Consider the following 24930-nt stretch of genomic DNA (forward strand, 5'->3'; position numbering starts at 1 on the left):
TGGCTTATAGCAGAGCCCGCTCTCCTGACATTCAGACTTTTGTCCTTTTCTATATTGTAAAAATGGTATTGTGGATAAAGAAGAGGATTACTTCCTGGCTATTATCAGGTTTCACTGAATCTAAGCTGTCTGAAATAATATGCAGTCTTTGTTGCCACAGTAATGCTATTTTTCTGATATTTAGGCCCTATCCACACATTCTTTCTACACCAGCAGCTCAAACAATGTCCGCCTATGCAGGCCAGACTCAGTATTCGGGAATGCAGCAGCCAGCCGTCTACACTGCCTACTCACAGACAGGACAGCCCTACAGCCTACCCACTTACGGTATTTCCCTTCTTCTCTCTTCTCCTTCTTTGGTTACAAGCAGGTAGTCCTGCTGGCTAGTAGCTGTGTGTTCTAATATTCTTATATAAACTCTTATATTCTAGTATAAGTTGCAACTCATGTTACAGCACGATCATTTTACTAATAAAATGGTTTGCACATGCACTTTCCAAACAGATCTGGGCGTGATGTTACCGGGCATCAAGACAGAGAGTGGACTCTCACAAACTCAGTCCCCATTACAGAGTGGGTGCCTCAGCTACAGCCCAGGCTTCTCTACCCCACAGCCAGGCCAGACACCTTATTCTTACCAGATGCCAGGTAAGCAGCCACCCAGGATACATGTTAAGTGAGAAAGAATTCTAATGAGACTCCTTGGCTTCAGACTAAGAATATATAGTCATGAAGACAGTATTAAATGTTACCACTGCTCAGACGATACCATTGGAAAAGATAACTAAGAGGGAACATGATGAAAAGAGCTCAACATACATCCAGAAACATGACCCATATTAAATTTAAATACTTAAGCTTAAGTTGCATAAAATTGGCAGGAAACTACGTCCAAGCAAAGCAACCTCCAAGCCAGTCACCACACCAGTCACATGTTTGGCAACTACTTAAGGGATTTCAAAGATTCATGACAAAATCCAACATTTTCTTGTCAGGATTCCTTATGTATGTAATGCTGTTTTGATTTAATTTAAAATTGAGTTAGCACTTTTCTAAGTCCTATATTTACTGTTGAATGATTGAGGATTTTTTTTTTTGTTCCTTTCTAAAATACCTCCCCCCTGTTAGTACTATATTTCTTAAATAGGAATATTTAAATCGTTTGTACCTCCCCTCTTAAAACTTTTTTCTCCATATATGATCATTATTTTTCTTTTGTTTTTGTCTCCAATTAACAATTATTTTTGAACATTGTATAATAATTGCAGAAAATAATTTAGTGACATGGTAAAAACATTAAAAGCTTATTTTTTACCTGTCATTTTTTTCTAATGATTAGTCATAGTTTGGGGGCTATATGAACATTATTCAAATGAACTAATATTGACATTTTGGTTGATTGACTAAAATGAAATAATTACTTAGGCCTTTTTTGGCTGAAATGACAGGTGTCTTTTTTCCTTATAATATTGGTAGATAAATATTTGCATACATGCCTCAGCCACAGTGAGCTTCTCAGCTTCACTTGGCAGTGTAGAAAAAGCCATAGAGACATTTCCATTTATTCCCCAAAACACTTTGATATTGGATATTCCAGGCTACATTAATTTGCATTATTACCTAATACTATTGCTATTCAAAACATGTTGATGAAAAAAAAAGTCAGCTGCCTTAATAGTCTTTTATTCCTTAACAAGTGCATTCCATGAGAACATATTTTTTTGAATCAATAGATTGATAGTTTGCTTGTTTTTGCCTTAATTTCAAACAACTAAATAACTTGCTCAGTTTGTCATAAAATTTTAGGTTATCAAACCTTAGATGATTATGGTATAAACAGTCCTCCCTTGGGTCTGAGCCCTAGCCTACAGCATTTTTGTTCTAAGGAAAGAACATAAAGGAACAAAAGATGGGATGCTGGAAGCCTCATTTCTAAACGGATTCTGTATGTTTATTTCCTAAACTAGCCTCAGCCAGTTGTTTAAACTTGAGTAATTTTTGTCTGCATGTGCAGTTGATATGACCATTGGAAAGTTGCAGTTGTTTCCTGGAAGTAGTCTCACTATTGCTATTTTATTCTTTGAGTACTTTTCTACGTGTAGACATTGGCCCTTGAACGTTATCTGAGTCCTTGGTAAGACTGTTCCCACAAACTTCTGTTTAACTCTACAGAATTCTAAAGGAAGGAATTTACCAGTTGTCACAAGAAAAAGCCAAGCATATTTCCCTTGAAAATCTCTCCATTTCAAATCTCACTGCATCAACAAAATTTAAAATATATTGCATTGAATTATGCAAAGTGAAATATTTTAATATTTTTTGAGAAATACTTTTTAAATGCAATTTGTTCTTTTATCTCTAGGTTCTAGTTTTGCACCATCTTCTACTATTTATGCAAATAATTCAGTTTCAAATTCAACGAATTTCAGTGGTTCACAACAGGTATAGTAGCTTTTTATATTTATGCTTTATATATATATCAGATTTTTGAAGAATAGTATCAGGTTAATAAACTTTATTTATTTAAAGTTAAGACAGCATTTCAGAGTAGTAAAGATTAGCTATCTAGATTGTTGGGATATGTATAATTATGGGTATTTTAAGTTTCCTGATTGCTAAAGGTTTACCTTTTAAACGTTTAAGCCATGATTGTTTTAGTCATAGGAGGAAATGAGAAAATCTGCTACATCCTTTCTGATTATCTTAAACCATAATAAATTAATTTTATTTTTTCTTAGTTAAAAAAGTTATGAAAATTGATAGGTTGAACTATAATCAATAATCAGATTATGATTAGAGTATAGAGCATGCTTGGTCCAAACCCAAATCATTTTTTTCCAAAACAAAATGCATCTCAGACTCCATACAGCTTTTATTTTTTAGTTCTATTAATTTTTTGATAACTTTAGTTCCTACTCTCCTGAGAACTGTAATTTTTTGTTTTTGTTGCTATACCTGCTCCTAGAATTCCTTAGCCCTCCTAGTGATGTTTGCTTAATCATTTCGTGAGTTTTGAAACCTACGATTGTTTCTAGAATCATGTTAGAATTATATGTGGAGCAAGAAGCAATGTCTCTGAAAGGGTGAATCAGCATGGAGGGAGAAGAATTTGTGATATATTCAGATACTTTCTTATTTTCTCCCTCTCAGTCATATTCAGAGTAGTTGAGATGGAAGGATAGTTGATTTCATGGGTAAGCAATACACTATTTTACTCTTAACAGACTTGCTGGACTTCTGTATATTTTAAATAAAAGTTATTGCACAAGCGTTTGCTCTTTGGATTTACTGAAGGAATTATATTGCCTTCTCCTGTCAATTCTTATTAAGACAACAAGAGGCTAAGGGGAAAATTTAATGATTAAACAGTGGAATAATGTTAATAATATTTTTGACAAGATTGAACTGCTAATTTGGCATTAGTTTGAAAAATAGTTTCTTAAAACACTGAACATCAAAACCAGTATGTATGTTTTATTATAAAAAATTAAGAATTTTTGATAATCCAGGTAGCTTAGTTTCAATCACTCATTTATTAATACTTGAATACCTGTTAGCCATTAGATTTTTGACTATGCATTGAAGATTTGAGAATCATAAGTCAGTGTTCCCTGCTCTCTGAAAGGATCCAATCCTCCTGAAGACATAGATATGAAAGTAATATGGACAAGGGGTAGAATATTTTAATATAATAATAGAAATATACACTAGACAGAATGGAAGCATAAGGAAAATACTGCTTTGTTCTACTTGGGAGGATTAAAAAATGTAATATGTAAAAGGATTTTAAAGGACTATTTAGATCATTTTAGGATTATTAAAAACTTTTAAGAAAAAGCAAGTGAGAGGAATTGATCCAATGGCTTTCCTTTTTCCTTAACAAATGATGCAAACTAAATGTTTGGAAACCTCACTAAAGATTTATTTAAGTCAAGGTCTCAGGTGGAATGTAGCCTGTGAGAAACTGGGTAAGAAAATCTTTTAATCATTTTATTACAATTATCTCCTGCCAAGAAAACAAAATTATCAAGGGCAGCCTAAAAAGGGAACAAATACCACAATAATGCAGCCCAGGGTCTGTATGGAAGTGAAGGAAGGGCACACCTCCTTGCCGGTGGTTTTAGAAGATGAGATTGAATGCTGTGAATACAAGCATCTCCTTCTCTCCTCTTCAAGTGCATAAGATATGACAGTGTACACCCGTGGATGCATAATTCTGAGTAGGGGAGTGAAGCATATATGATCTGTAGGTAGATTAAAATGTGTTTACTGGACCTGGTTTGCAGAACCCCATATGGTATTTCATTACTGTGTGCATGTAGAAGATACCCACAGAATGGTCTCTGCTTTTTAGGATCACCGTAAAGCTGTGAACTCCAGAACCAATGGAGCCAGATAGTATTCTTTCCGTTACCTTGTGATTGCTCTTCTTTGGAGCATGCCAGAGGACAGTCTGTCTTTCACACACACACACATCTCAATTGTTATTTCAGGATTATCCATCCTACACAGCCTTTGGCCAAAACCAGTATGCACAGTATTACTCTGCATCGACGTATGGCGCATACATGACATCAAATAACACAGCTGATGGCTCATCCTCCACGACCTCAACCTACCAGTTGCAGGAATCTCTCCCAGGACTGACTAGCCAACCAGGTACAGATCTTCATCCAGGTGAAATATTTTTTATATGTTTTGCTTGTCTAATAATATGGAGAAAATGGACATTAAAAAAAATCTTTTTTAAAAAAGACTGAAAGCTCCCAGATAATTGTGCTGGTGTTTAATCTGTGCTAGTACTGCTGTATTAGGTGAGGTTTTTCTGGTGTTTCAGAAAACCCTTCTTTTATTAGTAGGTGTGGGATAGGCAATTCTAATCTCAAATGACAGAATATGTATAAATATGAAGATAAAAAGGTAAGTGAATCTTTTTCCATACTAATTATTTAGTGGAGATCTTAACAACATGGAAAAGTAGTAATATTATCTTCTTTGGGTAAAATTGATAATATTTCCTTTATGCTTGAGAAACTGTTTGACTTATTCACCTTATGAGTCATCAATAGCTCAAGCCAGTGAAGATTTCCTATATTCTTAGGATTTTATATATATCTTAGGATATTCATAGGGTCCTTGGTAGGTAATTTAATACCTTTGTCTGATAAACACATATTTAAAATCCATTATATTCTTCATTATCTGTATTCTTATTAGAATTGTATTTGCTGACACGTTTAACACTCGCCTTAACCTCCACCCAGCCTAAGTTCTGTGTTCCAATTCTGTCCTGATCCTCTTTGAGTAAATACTTAACATTTCGTTAAGAGTCTTACATTAATTTAAAGAATGAATGATTTCAGAATCCTTGCTTAGCAAATGGTGGAAACACTTCAGGTGAGGAGATGTTTGATATTCCCATCACACTGTAAAAGGTGTTTCTCACTGGTGAATATGTGGGGAAAACAAGACAGGATAACTATTCAGAAGCAAAACCACAGAAGTATTTGATTAAGACATCAGAGACTGAGTGATAAGACCAGCAAAGTGTTTTGGAATTTAGTAGTATTGCGCAACCAGGAATGAAAACTATTTATACACTAAAAACTTTTTATGCTGAGTAGAACTTTGGGTAGAAGATTGACTTTGAGCTAATGTCAATATGACCACAAGAATTTCTCTGCAGGAAAGACACAGATGGGTACTTTCTATTATCTAAAGAATAATCAACTTTCAGAATCACTCTTTTATTTATATTAAAAATACTAAATGTAGACATGTAGGTATGCTGAGTGTATGACTTTGAATGTAATACATTTGTATGTGACAAATATGTTGTCTCATATTCGCTATCAGAACACTGCAGTTTCTTCAGCTTCCCATTGGTTGCTAATGCCAATGAATATCGTTTGACATAATTTTCAGATCTTATGAGACTTTCTGTTGAATTTAAAGAAGAAAGTATTTCTATATGTAACCATATCATTCTCTCAACCAAAAACATAACAGTGTATGTGTCTGGATCTTTAAGAAATTCTGTGACCTCAGAGCTTTCGTCAAGACAGTTTTTAAGTCTGATTTTGCCTTTGCAGACTGGCATGCATCTGAAAAGTAAACAAGTTCACAACTATGGGAATTTTCTCTATTATTGATGAAATCTGAGATATTTTGTTTAAGGGCATAAAGAGTATTTTCCATTGACTGGCTCTGCATTTGGACTCAAAGCAGAGACCTAACAATTAAAATTTATGAAAACAGTTTTTCATAAATCTTTCCCTGTTGACTTCTCCTGTGTTTAAAATGGAAACATACGTTATGTTCTATAAGAGACAGCTGGTTGCTCTGATTTAGCGATAAACCTAATGAAACAAAGTTGGATATGAATATCCAAAACTTAGAAGGTGCAGTTCTTCATTATGGCACTGATTAAAAGATAATTATTTAATCATGTGTAGTATTGGCTCAGGAAAAAGCCTAGGGCAATGGGTAATGACTGCGTTATTTGAAAATTACGAATAACATTCAGTTATTTATCAATCCTTTACCTTACTAGGTAATTTGACAATGTATTTAAAGAAACATTACCATGCGGATTAAGAACAGATATTTTAGTTTATTTTCTTTGAAAAGATATTTCTTTGCCTTTACCATAAAGTTTATCTTAGGTATTTGCAGTCAGAATGTTTGATGACTGATTGGCACATTCAGCTTACTGATAGCTTTATAGCTCCTTTTTAAAATTTTAAACATTTTAAAAATTAAATATCGCTAGCAATTTGTAACAGTATTCTGTACTCTGAGACCTTGAAAACATAGGACATTTGCTAGTTAAACTTTACAAATGCTGCAGAAAAGTAAAGGGTGTAGTAAGATCCCTTCACACTTTGAAAAGCCAATTTCTTCAGCAGAACCCAGTAGTCTTTCCAGGTTTTATGGCATTTTACATAAGGACAGGAAGGAAAGCAAAGTGCTAATTCATTTCATTGAAGCCAACAAGAAGATTTAGATGGAAAGGACTAACCACATTTAACTTCTCTGCCAATTTGCATTTTTCCTACCTACAGTGTTACTGTACCCTAATGCAATTACCTGAGTGAAATTGACAGAGGCACTGGAATTAACAGCTTTCTCCTTAAAAAAAAAAAGTCAACAAGTGTTTAATGATCAATTGAGCTCAAATTTCTGGTTTTAACCTTTATCAGGAGAAAGGCTAGAACCTTGAGAAGATATGGAGGTCAGTTCAGTTCCATCTGAAGGAGCCAAATATAGCATGTGCCCCTTTAGGATCTGTCCTTTTACTTTGATGCTCTTTAAAGTCTATATACTCTTTTGATCAGTAGAAACACATATAGGTTTGACCTCTTTGTAGTCTGAACAGTCTGTTGCTATTTAGGGGAGGAGGTATTACCTAGTGGTTAAAGCAGGAATTCTGGAATCATACCAGCATTTCACATACAAGCCATTTCATCTTGGTTAGTTAACTGAGTTCCACATGTCTCCAGTTTTCCCACTGTTAAAAGAGGATAATGAAAGACCAAATTCACTAGGTTGAAGTGAGATTTGAGTCACATGTGTGTGTAAAGAATGTTTCACAATAAAGAGCTCTGGAAAAATCAGCAAGAAGGATAACCCAATTTTTTTAATTATCCAAAGATTTAAACAGTTACTTTGTAAAAAAAGAAGATACTAACTGAGCAAGAAACAAAAGTATTCTATATCATTACTCATCAAGAAAATGCTAATTAAAACGGCAGTGAGATACTACTATACCCCGATAGTTGCCAAAATAAAAAAGACTAACCAAGAATTGACAGGGATGTAGAGAAACTAGAACTCTCGTTGCTGGTAGGAGAGTGAATTAATACAACCACTTTGGAAAAAGGTTCTCAGTGTCTATGCCTTCCCTCTGACTCATCAGTCCTGCTGCCAAATACATACAGATAGGGATATGCTAGGCATCCAGATAGGGATATGCTGGGAATAGGAGCTTATGTCCAGAGATACAAACAAGAATGTTAATAACAGCTTTATTCAGAGTTGCCTAAAATTACAAATAACCCAAATATTTTTTAACAGAGTGGATAAAGCATAGTATATCATGAAGTTCTAGCCACACTGAGGAAAAAACAAACTGCTCCAGGCTACAATGTGGGTGAATCTCAGATACAATGAGCAGTGCTTTAGTCAAACACTTACTCTAGTAAACTTTTTAAAAGAGAAAGTGCCTGGGACTTCCCTGGTGGCTCAGTGGTAAAGAATCTGCCTGCCAATGCAGAAGACACGGGTTATAGCCCTGGTCTGGGAAGATCCCACGTGCCACAGATCACCTAAGCCCATGCACCACAGCTATAGAGGCTGTGCTCAGGAGCCTAGGAGCTGAAACTACTGAGCCCACGTGCCACAGCTGTTGAAGCCTGCATGCCCTAGAGCCTGCGCTCTACCATAAGAGAAGCCACCACAATGAGAAGCCCTCACACAGCAACTAGAAAGTACCCCCTGCTCCCCATAACCAGAGAAAAGCCCAGGCAGCCACAAAGACCCAGCACAGCCAAAAAATAAATAAATAAAATAGAAAAAAAAGTGTGTGACACATACTAAGAGTTTAATGAATGTGGAGCCATCCTTCATAGTTTTCTTCAAAGGCTGTGCCTTTACTTTCATCAGAAACACTTTTGTCCATATTTTGTCCAAATTCTTAGAGTCCTTTTAAGATCTTTCAGTAACGTAGAATCATTGATATCAAGTCCTCCTTCTGTTGAGAGTGAGACACCTCCTGTGACCAGTTTTTTTCCTTTCTCCTTCTACTCTTCTGACCCCCTTGTCGTCATAGCTGCTGGCTTCCAGTTCTTTTGAGTAGCTGAGTTGTTCCTGCCAAACTCCATTGTTATGGATCCAGTCAACAATCAACCACCCATAACTGATGACAGTAATTTTAGGCTTTTGCAAGATTTTTTCCTTTCACCTCTTGCACTGTTGCAGGAACAAAACTGCCTGATGAGAGTTAACTTCTAAAAAATTGATCTGTAATGGATAGAAAGACAGGTTTTATAGAATGTCAAGCAAAAATTGGTTTACATTATAAGCTTAACATATGTGAGTTAATTTGAATCAGTATTTTACTTGAAAAAGAACGTTTGATTTTTAGGACATAGTAAGGCAATGGCAACCCACTCCAGTACTCTTGCCTGGAAAATCCCATGGACAGAGGAGCCTGATAGGCTACAGTCCGAGGCGTTGCAAAGAGTCAGACACGACTGAGCGACTTCGCTTTCACTTTTTAGTTTCCTGCATTAGAGAAGGAAATGGCAGCCCACTCCAGTGTTCTTGCCTGGAGAAGCCCAGGGACGGCAGAGCCTGGTTGGCTGCTGTCTATGGGATCGCACAGAGTCGGACACGACTAAAGCGACTTAGCAGCAGCAGCAGCAGCAACCTTAGAAAAATTCTATTTTATAAAAATAACTGAAAATAGAAAACATTTTGTGTGATTTTTAAAACATTAGTTGTGTGTTTAAATACTCCAGACCTCCTTTAATGTCTGCACAAGTAAGCTGAAACATGATTTACTATGACATTGGGCTGTAGTCAGCATTCATAGCTAAAGAATCTTTCATTTTGTTATTTACTCTCATACATTTGATAACAAAAACCCATGCAAGGAACTGTGCTATCAGTGTTTTAAGAGCAAATAGTATTTGGAGCACAAACATTTCTTTGATGCTGCCCTGACATGCACAATGTTTCCCAAAGAAAACATTTGACCATTAGAAATTATTAGAGGTTAGCTTTGTAAAAATTATTTACTTAGAATTTCTCAGAAAAAATTATTACTTACGTTTTATCTAGTTTGTTCAGATGTGTTTATTTAGATTAGTAACTGCTTGGCTGTTCTTGTAATTATTTTACTTTAATTTTTGTGATAAGGCATGAGAATCATGGAGAAGGAAATGGCAGGCCACTCCAGTATTCTTGCCTGGGAAATCCCATGGACAGAGGAGACTGGTGGCTACAGTCCATAGAATCAGAAAGAGTCAGACATGACTCAGCAACTAAACAGCAACAACAACAACAGGAGAGTCATAACATCTTTATATTTAAAACTGTGTAACTTTGATATTGTTTGCTGTTGGATTCTCCTAGACATTTTAACTTTATGCATATGATTTAAATTGAGTGTAAATTAGATTTACCTCAGTAATAAAAGGTAGCTGCTATTACTGGTGTTTTAATATACAAAGAAACTAAGATTCAGAGAGATTGAATAAAACACTTGAAGTCGTATGGTACATTGAACTCCTGTTACCTGTGAGGTTTTACTGTACCTCGCTGTTGCCTCAGTTTATCTCAAAACCTTCCTCACAGATCTGCCACTGCTCCGTGCTCTCCACCTCATAAGGTGCTCCATCACTTAGCTTTAGACATGTCAGACTTTCAGGTATCTATGGGACATGCAGAACCCAAACATAAAGTCAAAATGTAGGATTTGACCCAGTATGATTTATGCATCTTAGAGTAGAAAGTGACTGACCTATGAGAGGGTTAGATTGCCCACATGGTGTGGAGTGGGGAAAATGATCAAAAGATAGAACCACTAAATCCCAGCATGTGAGGAATGGGAGGAAGAAAAGGAGTCCATGTCTCCTAGACAGAGAAGGACTCATGGAAAAAATTCTAGAAGATTCTAGCAGGGTATCAGCTACTAAGTGGTTCTGAAGAGGTGGTGTTTAAGAGAATCGATCATACGTAGCACAGAGATCCAGGAAGGTAAAGACTGGGTCTGTTTATTATTGCGTGTGTCATTTAAGTGGCTTTTGGAGACTCTGGGTAAGAATAGTTTTGTTAGAATTCTGGTAAACTAAAGCTGGATTATGACAAATGAGATGTCAGAAAGTAGAGACAAATGTGACATTCAGTTCTGTAGCCAGTGACTTCAGTCTATACTAGCTCCATTGCAGGGGCCTGGTAGGCACATGTACCTACTACAGATCCAAGTCAGCTCTAAGTGTCATATACACACAGGATTTCGAAGACTTAGTGTGAAAAAGAAATTATGTAAAACATGCCATGTTCATATTTATTATATGTTGAAATGATAATGTTTTCCATATATTAGAGCAATTAACATGTAGGAATAAAAATAATTTTACATGTTGCTTTTTACATTTTTTTAAAATGCAGCTTCTAGAACATTTAAAATTATATGTGTGGTTACATTCATGGCTCACATTATATTTCTATTGGACAGGACTAGTATGCCCTGTTTTTTTAAGAGAAGATCCTTTAAAAAGAAAAGATAGCAAGTAAATAGTTTCTATAGATGCAAGGTTAAATGGAAGGACTTTTTAATTTGTCTGTGCCTGAACCACCCCCTCACCCCAGGAAAGGGAGAGGTTGAAGGGAAGGTAAGAGAGTGTGAGGAGTGGAACATGATTTCCCAGTAGGTGAGGCTCAGAAGTCATACTTACATGTGGAGGAATGGGATCTTCTCTTCTGACATGAGGAGTTGAGAACAGATCTGCTGCTAAGTTGCTTCAGTCGTGTCCGACTCTGTGCGACCCCATAGATGCCAGCCCACCAGGCTCCCCCGTCCCTGGGATTCTCCAGGCAAGAACACTGGAGTGGGTTGCCATTGCCTTCTCCAATGCATGAAAGTGAAAAGTGAAAGTGAAGTCACTCAGTCATGTCCGACTCTTTACAACACCATGGACTGCAGCCTACCAGGCTCTCCATCCATGGGATTTTCCAGGCAAGAGAACAGATCTAAATTTAGATAAATATTTAGGTGGGGATAGAGACAGGCAAGTTGAGAGCATCTCAAGTACAAAAGGTGTTCAGGTTTAATAGCTCACATAGATCGAATCTAGGAGAAAATGATGTGACCTGCAAAATTTTTTGACTAAATTAGGATTTTTATGTATTTGGGATTATATCTTTTCTTTCCTTTTTTTTTTTTTTGGTCATAAGGAGCTTTTTGTTAAGATAATTCATAATGAAGACTTACACCTGATCTAAAAATAAAGTGCTATTCTTGACACAATTTATGTTATTTACAGGAGAGTTTGAAACTGTGCAGAGCCCCTCCACACCCATCAAAGATCTTGATGAGAGAACCTGCAGGAGTTCTGGGTCAAAGTCCAGAGGAAGAGGCCGGAAAAATAATCCCTCCCCGCCTCCTGACAGTGACCTGGAGGTATGCTGACTTATCTTTAAGAGACGTAATAGATGTTTTATTCTGTTGGATATGTTCTATACTTTATAGTTTCATGAAGTTTCAAACTTAAAAGAAAAGGACGTATAATGAAATGAGTGGACCTACATGGAAGCTGGCATTTCACAGCTCTAAAATTGGAGATATCATCCATTATAATACAAAATTGAAGACAGTAACTTAAAAATGATGCTTTACAAATTCCAGGCTGGAGATAGTTGGATCTTTTGATACAAAAGGCACAAATAGAAAATTATTATTTAAAAATACAGCCATTGTACAATAAGAAACGCTCAGTTGGGAGTAGTAGGGTAATGAAAGGTGTTCATATAGGTCAGTAAATTTTAAAAGGTAAAATTAATCTGTCTGGAAAGGAAAGGTGGTCATCGGATAATGAGAAAAATTCTAATCATTTGATATATACGGTAAAATGTTTATATCTGTGACATTTTTTCAAGTTGGGATGGATCTCTTGAAATATATTCATACTAAGCAGGCTGACTTTTATTACAAAACATCAGAAGAAACTGTTCTTAACTATAATGTGCTACTTCTTATATAACTGAGTATATTAATTATGAAAAAAAGTTTAATCTTCAGATTTAGTAAGGTCAAGGAATAATCATTGTACCACTTCCTAAGACATCACTTCCTTGATGTTTTCAACTAAAAAAGATGCACAACTTGAAAGTTGCGAGTTAAGTTTTATTTGGGGCAAAATGAGGACTGCTGCCCCGGAGGCAGCATGTCAGAGAGCCCTGAGAGACTGCTCCTTAGCGGCAGTGGGGGAAGGCCAATATATAAGGTTTTGGTGAAGGGGGAGTTCAGTACCATTAAGCACTCATTTTACAAAAGGCTTTCTGTTAGTCATAAGGATCTGATGTCACCATGAAGGGATTTAGTGCTTCTCTAGACATGCTCAAAATTCTCTAAGCCAAGCTTCAACAGTATGTGAACCATGAACTTTCAGATGTTGAAGCTGGATTTAGAAAAGACAGAGGAACCAGAGATCAAATTGCCAACATCCATTGGATCATCGAAAAAGCAAGAGAGTTCCAGAAAAACATCTCCTTCTGCTTTATTGACTATGCCAAAGCCTTTGACTGTGTGGACCACAACAAGAGATGGAAATACCAGACCACCGGACCTGCCTCCTGAGAAATCTGTATGCAGGGCAAGAAGCAACAGTTAGAACTGGACAAGGAACAACAACTGTTTCCAAACTAGGAAAGGAGTACATCAAGGCTTCATATTGTCACCCTGCTTATTTAACTTATATGCAGAGTACATCATGAGCAACGCTGGGCTGGAAGAAGCACAAGCTGGGATCAAGATTGCCAGGAGAAATATCAATAACCTCAGATATGCCAATGACAACACCCTTATGGCTGAAAGTGAAGAAGAACTAAAGAGCCTCTTAATGAAAATTAAAGAGGAGAGTGAAAAAGTTGGCTTAAAACTCAACATTCAGAAAACTAAGATCATGGCATCTGGTCCCACCACTTCATGGCAAATAGATGTGGTAACAGTGGAAACAGTGTCAGACTTTATTTTTGTGGGCTCCAAAATCACTGCAGATGGTGATTGCAGCCATGAAATTAAAAGATGCTTACTCCTTGGAAGGAAAGTGATGACCAACCTAGATAGCATATTGAAAAGCAGAGACATTACTTTGCCAACAAAGGTCTGTCTAGTCAAGGCTATGGTTTTTCCAGTGGTCATGTATGGATGTGAGAGTTGGACTGTGAAGAAAGCTGAGTACTGAAGAATTGATGCTTTTGAACTGTGGTGTTGGAGAAGACTCTTGAGAGTCCCTTGGACTGCAAGGAGATCCAACCAGTCCATTCTAAAGGAAATTGGTCCTGGGTGTTCTTTGGAAGGACTGATGCTAAAGCTGAAACTCATCCTTTGGCCACCTGATGCAAAGAACTGACTCTTTGGAAAAGACCCTGATGCTGGGAAAGATTGAAGGTGGGAGTAAAAGGGGATGACAGAGGACAATATGGTTGGATGGCATCACTGACTCGATGGACATGAGTTTGGATAAACTCCGGGAGTTGGTGATGGACAGGGAGGCCTGGCGTGCTGCAGTCCATGGGGTTGCAGAGAGTCAGACGTGACTGAGCGACTGAACTGAACTGAACTGAACTGAACATGAGGAGATACAAAGATTGAGGCCATAAAATCTGTTCCTAAAAATATTCAACTATCTAAAAACCTGTTCCACCAGATTCCCTGGAGCACAGGGTGCCTCATTCCACCTGAACTCTCTCAGAGGTTGTTGAAGGTCAACAGCTTATAGCAGCCTGGGGTTCAGTCTCTGTAGAGGCAGATGGCAAATGCTTTTGTTGTCCAGTCATTGGCAGTGCTCTTAGTTAGTGCCAGTTTTTGGTTGACAATGTGAACAACAACAGTAGCAGATTAAAATGCCTTCAGGAAGGTAGAAGGTGATATAAATGAGTGGGCTGGGCTAGGGAGCCTGCAGATATTGAAGAAGAGGAAGCACTGGCCAGTCTCAAGGGGCTCCTGCATCACTGACCCATGGAAGGTCAGCCAGCATTGCTACAGATCAGAAGTTTGTCCACTGCAGTCAGAACCCTGAACTTTGTGAGAAGTCTAATCTCAAAATGTTGATCAATTATTTGAAATCTTTCAAAACAGTGTGCAGGCCAAACAACATATCTTATCACCTAATGTGACCCAAAGGTCCACACTTTACAATTTGTATTTAGGGATTGATTCTTTTAAATATTTTTAAAATTTTAATTCTTAAAGTAAAATAGTGTATATTATTTGATGCTGTTTTCATAAATGTATATTTGCAATACTGAAAAAAGAGCTACCTAAATGCAGTGATGGTAGATACTACCTAAATATAGTAAGCTAAAAGATGATTTCCATTTTGCTTTTCCTTCTGAGTGCCTGATTCTTTTTTTAAAACAATAAAACATGATTATTACTTTTTTGATCAGAAAAAAATTAATTCTTTGCATGAACTGCTAAACTTCATCATCTAAAATTTTGTAAAAGCACACTTTTATCATAAAATCCAAATGTGTCTTCTGGGAAATTAAGTGCAAGTAAATATTTGGATGAATTCTTTCAAATTAGGACATCTGAATTAAGCTTATTATATTTGTTTATCACTCTTCCTTCTAGGTTTTACAGGAAATAAATCTGGCAAATTTGGGGAAAAAAATAATAGAGTAGCATTTGTTGTTCAGCCACTAAGTTGTGTCCAAGTCTTTGTGACCCCATGAACTGCAGCACGCCAGGCTTCCCTGTCCTTCATTATCTGCCAGAGTTTGCTCACTCATGTGCATTGAGACAGTGATACCAACCAACCATCTCATCCTCTGTTGGCCCCTTCTCCTGCCCTCAGTCTTTCACATCATCAAGCTCTTTTCCAATGAGTCAGCTCTTTACATCATGTGGCCAAAGTATTGGAGCTTCAGCTTCAACATCAGTCCTTCCGATGAATATAATATAATTTCTTTGCTGTCCAAGGGACTCAGTTTTCTATATGGTAGTGTCAAGATGATAGCCAACAATAAAGCAAAATGCTTTCTGCCTATAAAGAGATTTGTCTTTCCTTAGAACTTGATGGTTCTCTGATATTTATCTTTTTCTCCAGCGTGTGTTTGTCTGGGACTTGGATGAAACCATCATTGTTTTCCACTCACTGCTCACAGGATCTTATGCCCAGAAGTATGGCAAGGTAAGGATTCAAGAAACTTTATCCCAAGACACCTTGTTAGAATTTTATTTTGAATAAATTTAAAAGCCATTTAAAAATGCATTGAAGTGTTTTTATTGCAGCCTATCAAATCTGCTCTTATTTATTTATTTCTAGTAGCTCATTGTTATTCAGCATGAACTAAAAAATTTTATAAAACATAATTTAAAATTGTATTCTTTTTTCCTTCTTCACTATAACTTTGAGTTTTCTACATAAGAAACAATGCTTCTTATTCCACCATAGTTATTTTAGAAAATGTTTTCATAAATTGAAATGGACTTTAAACATTATGAAATGTATATTATCTTCTAATACAGGAACTTTAAGAAATTGTTTGAATTAGCTTGTTGCACCAAATGTTGCTATGAAATGGCATTTGAAATAAGAAGTAACGTTTTAATGTTTTGTCTGTCAGGTCCTTTGGATTTATGAATACAATTATTTTTTGGTAACTTTGAGGAAGCATATTGTAGTGACTGAGGGTAATATGCCTTCGCACACAAATATTGAGACAGATGGTCTCATTACTTTCCTTTGTCTTTTGCCATTATTTTTATAGTTCACTTGCTTCTTGTACCAGTGTTGTTTTATAGGCATGTGAGGTTGTTTCAAAGACTGATGCACCTGCAACAGACTTTTCAGCTGGAAACACCATTTGAGTCTTTAATTCTGTAGGACTCATAGTCTAACGAGAGTCAGTTCACAGCATGGCCTGCCTTTGATCACTGTAGTCAAAGTTGTAGCTGACCGGTTCCTTTTCATATGATGCAGAAGTGTCCCCTTAAATCTTTACAGTGTCACACTGTTTTACAGGGTCTCATGTCAGCTCAACATGCAGTGTTTAACAACTTTGTTAAGCTTTGTAGCTTTGTCTTGTTGTTGTTGTTGTTGTTCAGTCACTCAGTCATGTTCAACTCTTTGTGACCCCATGGACTGCTTTATGCCAGGCTTCCCTGTCCATCACCATCTCCTGGGGCTTGCTCAAACTCATATGCATCGAGTCTGTGATGCCAACTTCTAGTGATAAATTAATTTCACTAAAACATTACCTCCTAAATTGCACTCTTAGTGAATCTGCAGTGAATTATAGTATAGGTAATGAAAGTTGCTCCCACAGTCAGTCTCTCTGATCAGGAAGCTTCCATAAGCCACTTATCCTTCTCCATCAGAGGGTAGACAGAATGAAAACCACAATCACAGAAAACTAATCGAACTGATCACATGGACCACAGCCTTGTCTAACTCAATGAAACTATGAGCCATGCTGTGTAGGGCCACTGAAGACAGACGGGTCCTAGTGGAGAGCTCTGATAAAACGTGGTCCACTGGAGAAGGGGATACCACTTCAGTATTCTTGCCTTGAGAACCCCATGAACAGTATGAGAAGGCAAAATGATAGGATACTGAAAGCGGAACTCCCCAGGTTGGTAGGTGCCCAATATGCTACTGGAGATCAGTGGAGAACTAACTCCAGAAAGAATGAAAGGATGGAGCCAAAGCAAAAACAACATGCATTGTGGATGTGACTGGTGATAGAAGCAAGGTCCTATGCTGTAAAGAGCAACATTGCATAGGAACCAGGAATGTTAGGTCCATGAATCAAGGTAAATTAGAAGTGCTCAAACAGGAGATGGCAAGAGTGAACATCAACATTTTAGGAATCAGTGAACTAAAATGGACTGGAATGGGCAAATTTAATTCAGATGACCATTATATATCTACTAAAGTGGGCAAGAATCTCTTAGAAGAAATTGAGTAGTTCTCATAGTCAACAAGAGTTTGAAATGCAGTTCTTGGGAGCTGGCTCAAAAATGACAGAATGATCTGTGTTCATTTCCAAGGCAAACCATTCAATATCACAGTAATCCAAGTCTATGCCCCAAGCAGTAAGGCTAAAAGCTGAAGTTGAACGGTTCTATGAAGACCTACAAGACCTTCTAGAACTAACACCCCAAAAAGATGTCTTTTTCATCATAGTGACTGGAGTGCAAAAGTAGGAAGTCAAGAAATACCTGGAGTAGCAGGCAAATTTGGCCTTGGAGTACAAAATGAAGCAGCACAAAGGCTAACAGAGTTTTGCCAAGAGAACGCATTGTCATAGCAAACACCCTCTCCAACAACACAAGAGAAGACTCTACACATGGACATCGGCAGATGGTCAGTACTGAAATCAGACTGATTATATTCTTTGCAGCCAAAGTTGGAGAAGCTTTATACAGTCAGCAGAAAACAAGACCAGGAGCTGACTCTGGCTCAGATCATGAACTCCTTATTGCAAAATTCAAACCTTAAAGTGAAGAAAGGAGGGAAAACCACTAGACCATTCAGGTATGACCTAAATCAAATCCCTTATGATTATACAGTGGAAGTGACAAATAGATTCAAGGGATTAGATCTGATAGAGTGCCTGAAGAACTATGGATGGAGGTTCGTGACATTGTACAGGAGGCATTGATCAAGACTGTCCCTAAGAAGAAGAAATGCAAAAGGCAAAATGGTGGTCTGAGGAGGCCTTACAAAGAGCTGAGAAAAGAAGAGAAGCAAAAGGCAAAGGAGAAAAGGAGAGATATACCCTTCTGAATGCAGAGTTCCAAAGAATAGCAAGGGGAGATAAGAAAGCCTTCCTCAGTGATCAATGCAAAGAAATAGAGAAAAACAATAGAATGGGAAAGACTAGAGGTCTCTTCAAGAAAATTAAGGATACCAACAGAACATTTAATGCAAAGATGGGCACAAAAAGTACTGAAATGGTATGGACCTGACAGAAGCAGAAGATATTAACAAGTGGCAAGAATACACAGAAGAACTCTGCAAAAAAGATCTTCATGACACAGATAACCATGATGGTGTGATCACTCACCTAGAGCCAGGTATCCTGGAATGTGAAGTCAAGTGGGCCTTAGAAAGCATCACTACGAACAAAGCTAGTGGAGGTGATGGAATTCCAGTTAAGCTATTTCAAATTCTAAAAGATGATGCTGTTAAAGTGCTACACTCAGTATGCCAGCAAATTTGAAAAACTCAGCAGTGGCCACAAGACTGGAAAAGGTCAGATTTCATTCCAATCCCAAAGAAGGGCAATGCCAAAGAATGTTCAAACTACTGCACAATTGCACACATCTCACAAGCTAGCAAAGATGCCCAAAATACTCCAAGCCAGGCTTCAACAGTACATGAACTGTGAACTTCCAGATGTTCAAGCTGGATTTAGAAAAGACAGAGGAACCAGAGATCAAATTGCCAGAATCTATTGGTTCATAGAAAAGGCAAGAAAATTCCAGAAAAACATCTTCTGCTTTATTGATTACACCAAAGCCTTTGCCTGTGTAGACCACAACAAACTGGAAAATTCTTCAAGAGATGGGAATACCAGACCACCTGACCTGCCTTCTGAGAAATCTGTATGCAGGTCAAGAAGCAACAGTTAGAACTGGACATGGAACAACAGACTGGTTCCAAATCTGGAAAGGAGTACGTCAAGGCTGTATATTGTCACCCTGCTTATTTAACTGATATGCAGAGTACATCATGCGAAATTCCAGGCTGGATGAAGTGCAAACTGGAATCACGATTGCCAGGAGAAATATCAATGATCTCAGATACGAGGATGACACCGACCTTATGACAGAAAGTGAAGAAGAACTAAAGAGCCTCTTAATGAAAATGAAAGAGGAGAGTGAAAAAGCTGACATCTGGTCCCTTCACTTCATGGCAGATAGATGGGGAAACAATGGAAACAGTGAGAGATTTTATTTTGGGGGGGCTCCAAAATCACTGCAGATGGTGACTGCAGCTATGAAATTAAAGGACACTTGCTCTTTGGAAGAAAAGCTATGACCAACCTAAACAGCATATTAAAAAGCAAAGACATTGCTTTGCCAACAAAGGTCCATCTAGTCAAAGCTATGGTTTTTCCAGTAGTCACGTATGGATGTGAGAGTTGAACCATAAAGAAAGCTGAGTGCCAAAGAATTGATGCTTTTGAACTGTGGTCTTGGAGAAAACTCTTGAGAGTCCCTTGGACTGCAAGGAGTCTATCCTAAAGGAAATCAGTCCTGAATATTCATTGGAAGGACTGATGCTAAAGCTGAAACTCCAATTCTTTGGCCACCTGATGCGAAGAACTGACTCATTTGAAAAGACCCTAATGCTGAGAAAGATTGAAGGTGGGAGGAGAAGGGGACGACAGAGGGTTAGATGGTTGGATGGCATATCCAACTCAATGGACATGAGTTTGAGCAAGCTCTGGGAGTTGGTGATGGACAGGGAAGCCTGGCGTGCTGCAGTCCATGGGATCGCAAACAGTTGGACATGATTGAGCGACTAAATTGAACTGAATGAAAGTTGCTAAACAGATGAAAGGTAACAATTTTGTATAATGACCATTTCGAAAAGGTAGTCTTGCACAGAGTTATGGTCAAGAATGAATGAACTTGTGGTTACTGGGGGGAAAGGATAGGGGGAAAAGATAGTTAGGGAGTTGAAGATGGCCAGTACACACTGATGTATTTAATGGATAACCTAGAAGGACCTACTATATAGCACAGGGAACTCTGTTTATGTGGCAGCCAGGATGGGAGGGGAGTTTGGGGGGAAATGGATACATGGTATATGTATGGCTGAGTCCCCTTTGCTGTTTACTTCAAACTATCACAGCATTGTTTATTAATTGGCTATACCCCAATATAATAAAAAGTTTAAAAAAAATAACAGACTCTATATGCAAAACACAAAAGCAAAAGGAGTCTTAGCCCCTTATCGCAATCATTATTATCTTAAATCAGTGGTCTCCAGGATGGATGCTTATGTGTCACATACACACAAGGTGTTTCATTCAGATAAAGAGAAAACATATTGACATGTGTGTATGTATACACACACATTTATGCCCCACAATTTCTACTGTTGTCTGTTTCACAATGCAGGTACATTATAAATACATGTAAATGATTACAACTTTCAAAACATGTATGTGATTTATAAATAAATTAACTATATATGAATTTGGGGTACACACTCGAATTCTATTACTGGTAGAACATATAGTGTAAAAAGTTTCCAGACAGCAATTGAAAGCATTTTCTTCTGCAATAATTTTAGCTTATGTGGAATATGCAGTAAATCCTGTTGAACTGATTGCAGTATTTATATGCCGTTTCATATTAGATAAATGTTTACAATTAACAGTCTAACTTGAACACACAAATTCAAATAAAGTTCCCTTCAAAATATTCACCATTAGAGGCTGTACCTAAATATCTGTGTTGCTTCCATTGTGCCAAATCAGTGGTAGAACTCATCTTTTGGAATTATCTTTAGATTTTTAAAATATTTCCTGATTTCAAACCTTTATCCTTTTGTGGTAATCATGATCTTTAGAAATAGGAGAATAATTTGAACCCAAGGCAATAAATAAAGAACACAGTTAAAATGTCTGTGTGTGTGTGTGTGTGTGTGTGTGTGTGTGTATTTTTTTTTCTTTTTGTCAAAAATCTTTTAAAGTTTTTACCATGCCAGAACTGAGCACAGACTTCCATTTGGGATAAGAAGGAGCTCCAATAAAGTAGCAAAAAAAAGAACATCATTAAAAAAAAAAAAAAAGAACATCAAATAATGAGGCCGCTTTTCTCGCATGACTCAGAAACTGGCTCTAAGAGCAGTTCCAAAAGCAGCCTTCTCCTGCTTTCTTCAGCAGTGACATGTCACTGAAATAACCATCACCTCCTGGGATAGCCCCCTGGTCATACAGCATTCATTTCACAAACAAATTCCATTACTTTAAAGAATTATCAAAATGCATTGTTCACATAGAAAGCAGAGGCATTCTCTGTCCCTAGAGGCTTAAAACAGCAGAGCTTGCAGAGTGGGCAGGGCAAAGTGATGGAAAAAAGGGCACCACTGTTTATTTAATATCCATGATATGCCAGGAGTTAAGCGTCACAAACATTTTAAGGGATGGGTTGTTCTCCCCAGTCTGTACATGAGGAAGAATGCTCAGAGAGGGAATAAGATGTGTGCAGAGTCACAGACCTAGACAATGGCAGAGATGAGGCCTGGGGCCCTGGACATTTGACCCTAACCCCATGTTGTTTCTGCTAATAGAATATCACATGGCATAGACAAGTAAGCTACCATGAACACAATATATAAGTGACATTTCCTGAAACAAGAATGGGCAATTAAGTATGTATAGGCAGTTGTGTGAGTTCTTTTTTAAGCTGGAATAATTCTAAATATCTTGTCTCAGATCACTGGGATCGTTTTCCATCAAAAGGAAAAACTTAAGAAATATTCAGTGAAATAGAACGTCCAGACAGATATGCTTACAGTGGTACAGAACAGCAAAAGGATCAGGGGCGTGTTGGAAAGGTGTGGGAAGATAAGCCTACCTCCTACCTGCCACATGGTAGCACCTGTGTTTGGTATTTCACAAGCAGTAGGGATTGGGGCTAATGACAAGAGCCTTTGAGTTGGACAAACCTAACTTTGAAAGCCAAGTGCTGATGCTTACAGCTTTCTGATCTTGGGAAAATTAATTCTTCATTCTCAATTGCTGTAAAATGGGAATAATATTGTCTTATAGTGAATGAGAAAGATAACATGTTAACGGCTTAGCAGAACATTTGATGTGAATTGTTGCTCAAAAAATTGTAACTGTGATTAGTCATTTTTACAAATGTTATCCAACTTAATGCTCATAACCCACTCTGCTGTAATTTATTGTGAGCCAAGTTCTGTGGATGAGGAAACTGGGTTTTTAGGGTTTGAGAAAATCAACCAAGGTCACAGAATGTTAAATGCTGGTACAAATATTGGAAACCAGGTCATTCTCGTAACACAGCTTTGTCCTTAATACTGTTCTCTGCTACAGGAAGGGGACCTGCTGTAGTTGACCATGTTGAATAATGGTTTACTCAGGGAAATTTGAAAAAATTAGAGTGAAAATGTTTTTAGGCTCAATATTTTCCAATCAAAATGAAAGTACCTTTATTGAGTTCCATGAAAAACAACTTAGATGACTTTGTTTATTGAATTATTGCTTATTTATTTTTAAAAGTAATTTGGTCATTGACATTTTTCTTTTTTTTTTACAGTAGGTTCTTGTTGGTTATCTATTTTAAATATAGCAATGTGTACATGTCAATCCCAAGTTCCCAATCTATCTCCCCACCCTTCCCCCGCTGGCAGGGGGGGACCATAAGTTGGTTCTCTAAGTCTGTGAATCTATTTCTGCTTTGTACATTAGTTCATTTGTATCATTTCTTTCTAGATTCCGTACAGAAGTGGTATCATATCATAATTATTGACATTTTTCTTAATATCAATAAGGAAATTGTTGTTGTAGTCTAGCTAGTAGGACATTAATATCTTGGCATATTAAGAAGTGGCTTAATAAGGAATGTTGTTTTATCAGACCCAACTTCTGAAGCTGGGGACCACATGCAGCTCAGGAGCCATTTGAAGGGGACAGAGAGGACATTGGGTCATCTCAGCTCTACCACACACTAGAGCTGCAAGAACAGCTAGGTTCATCTAACAAATATTTACTTATCAGCAAATATTTACTCAACAGAGGCACACATGCTTCCTGCTCTCATGGAGCTTCCAAGCAAGTGAAATTATTTCAGATTGTGGTAGCTGCTTTGAAGACAATAAAAACTAGGTCAGATAGAAATTGACAGGGGAAGGAAGGTGACTGGGGAGGTGACATTGATATTGAGACCTGAATTACAAGAAGGTGCTGCGTACAGATTAGGTGGGGAAGGAGCGTGGAGGGGCGAGTTCCAGGCAGAGGACACAGAAGGGCCCTGAAGCGGGAACAATCTCCCAGTGTTCCAGGAATATAAAGGAGCAGTGTGACTGGAAGGGTGTATACAAGGGGGAGAAACACAAGGATGAAAGCAGAGAGGCAGGCAGGGGGCCGCAGCAGTTCCCCCGTAAGGTGTTTGGGATTTATTTAGGTGCAGTGGAAGCTGTTGTAGGGTTTTAGATTGACTTGGGACCTGGTGGTTTAAGATCGACTGCTGTGTGGAGAAAAGAGTTCAGAGGAACTCGGGTGAACCCCAGGAGATGATTTTGAAGGCTGCTGACTTTAACTGGGCTTCTCGAACAAATGTGAGCCATAGTGAGCCTCAGAGTGTGTAAAACAGAAATGGCTGGTCCCACCATCAGAGTTTCTGATCTTGTAGGTCTGAGGGGTGGGAGCCTGAGACTTTTCGTCTTTGGAATGAATTTCAGTAAGGTTGCTGAAGGTCTTATTAAATGCTTTACTATCTCCTTGGCTTTCACCGCCACCCCACCCCCGACCCTATGCGATGGAGACCGTGTCACCCAGCTCACAAGTGGTTTGGCCAACCAGCACCCACTACTCTTCCACCTGCTCTTAATCTCTGCACTCTTTTGGTCTGTTGTCTTTCCCCACCACCTATAAAAATAAAACCCATGGATCATTTAGGAATGCCATTTTTATTCATAAATTGCTCTGTATAACTAACTTTTATGTTTTAATTTAAAAAAAACTTTAGAAGAATCCTGCTTCAGTTTATAAATAAATAATATTATGCATTTTCCAAGGATCTCCCTAAGATGCAATCATTTTGGACTCTGTTCAGTCGTCAACAGAACTGTTCCTGGGTGTTTACCGTGATGGCAAATGAAGGATGTTGGTATTTGAGTTCTGCTGCCTGTGGAACTGACTGAGCACCAGTCAGCATGTATACCAACACAGCTCTCAAAATGAGAGTTTGTAAATTTGGCAGGACACAGACCAGGAATCATCCCTCATCTGTTAGAGTTTATGAAGATTATTCCCGTTCCCCGATTAACTACATATAGTATTTTACCCGAGAAGTTGCAGTAATTCCTCTTGGTTAGAGGGAGGCGTGAAGGAAGCTAAATAAATTGTGCTTCAGGGATTTAGTCTGTTTTGGAGCATTAATACGTCATGTGCTATGAGGCTGTGATTCTCTGTAAAGTTATTCCGCAG

General features: G+C 37.8%; 1 protein-coding gene across 1 annotated transcript in view; it reads left to right on the plus strand.

Annotated features, from left to right (window-relative positions):
* Positions 1–24930, plus strand: part of EYA4 (EYA transcriptional coactivator and phosphatase 4) — a 91497-nt gene that overhangs the window by 35844 nt on the left and 30723 nt on the right. The window contains exons 6-11 of the mRNA XM_068984957.1: positions 185–327; positions 505–648; positions 2363–2442; positions 4494–4659; positions 12051–12187; positions 15840–15923. Coding sequence (XP_068841058.1) covers positions 185–327; positions 505–648; positions 2363–2442; positions 4494–4659; positions 12051–12187; positions 15840–15923 — 754 coding nt within the window. The remainder of the gene's footprint in view (positions 1–184; positions 328–504; positions 649–2362; positions 2443–4493; positions 4660–12050; positions 12188–15839; positions 15924–24930) is intronic.

This window comes from Capricornis sumatraensis, chromosome 13 (assembly GCF_032405125.1).
Source record: "Capricornis sumatraensis isolate serow.1 chromosome 13, serow.2, whole genome shotgun sequence".
NCBI classification, from domain to species: domain Eukaryota; kingdom Metazoa; phylum Chordata; class Mammalia; order Artiodactyla; family Bovidae; genus Capricornis; species Capricornis sumatraensis.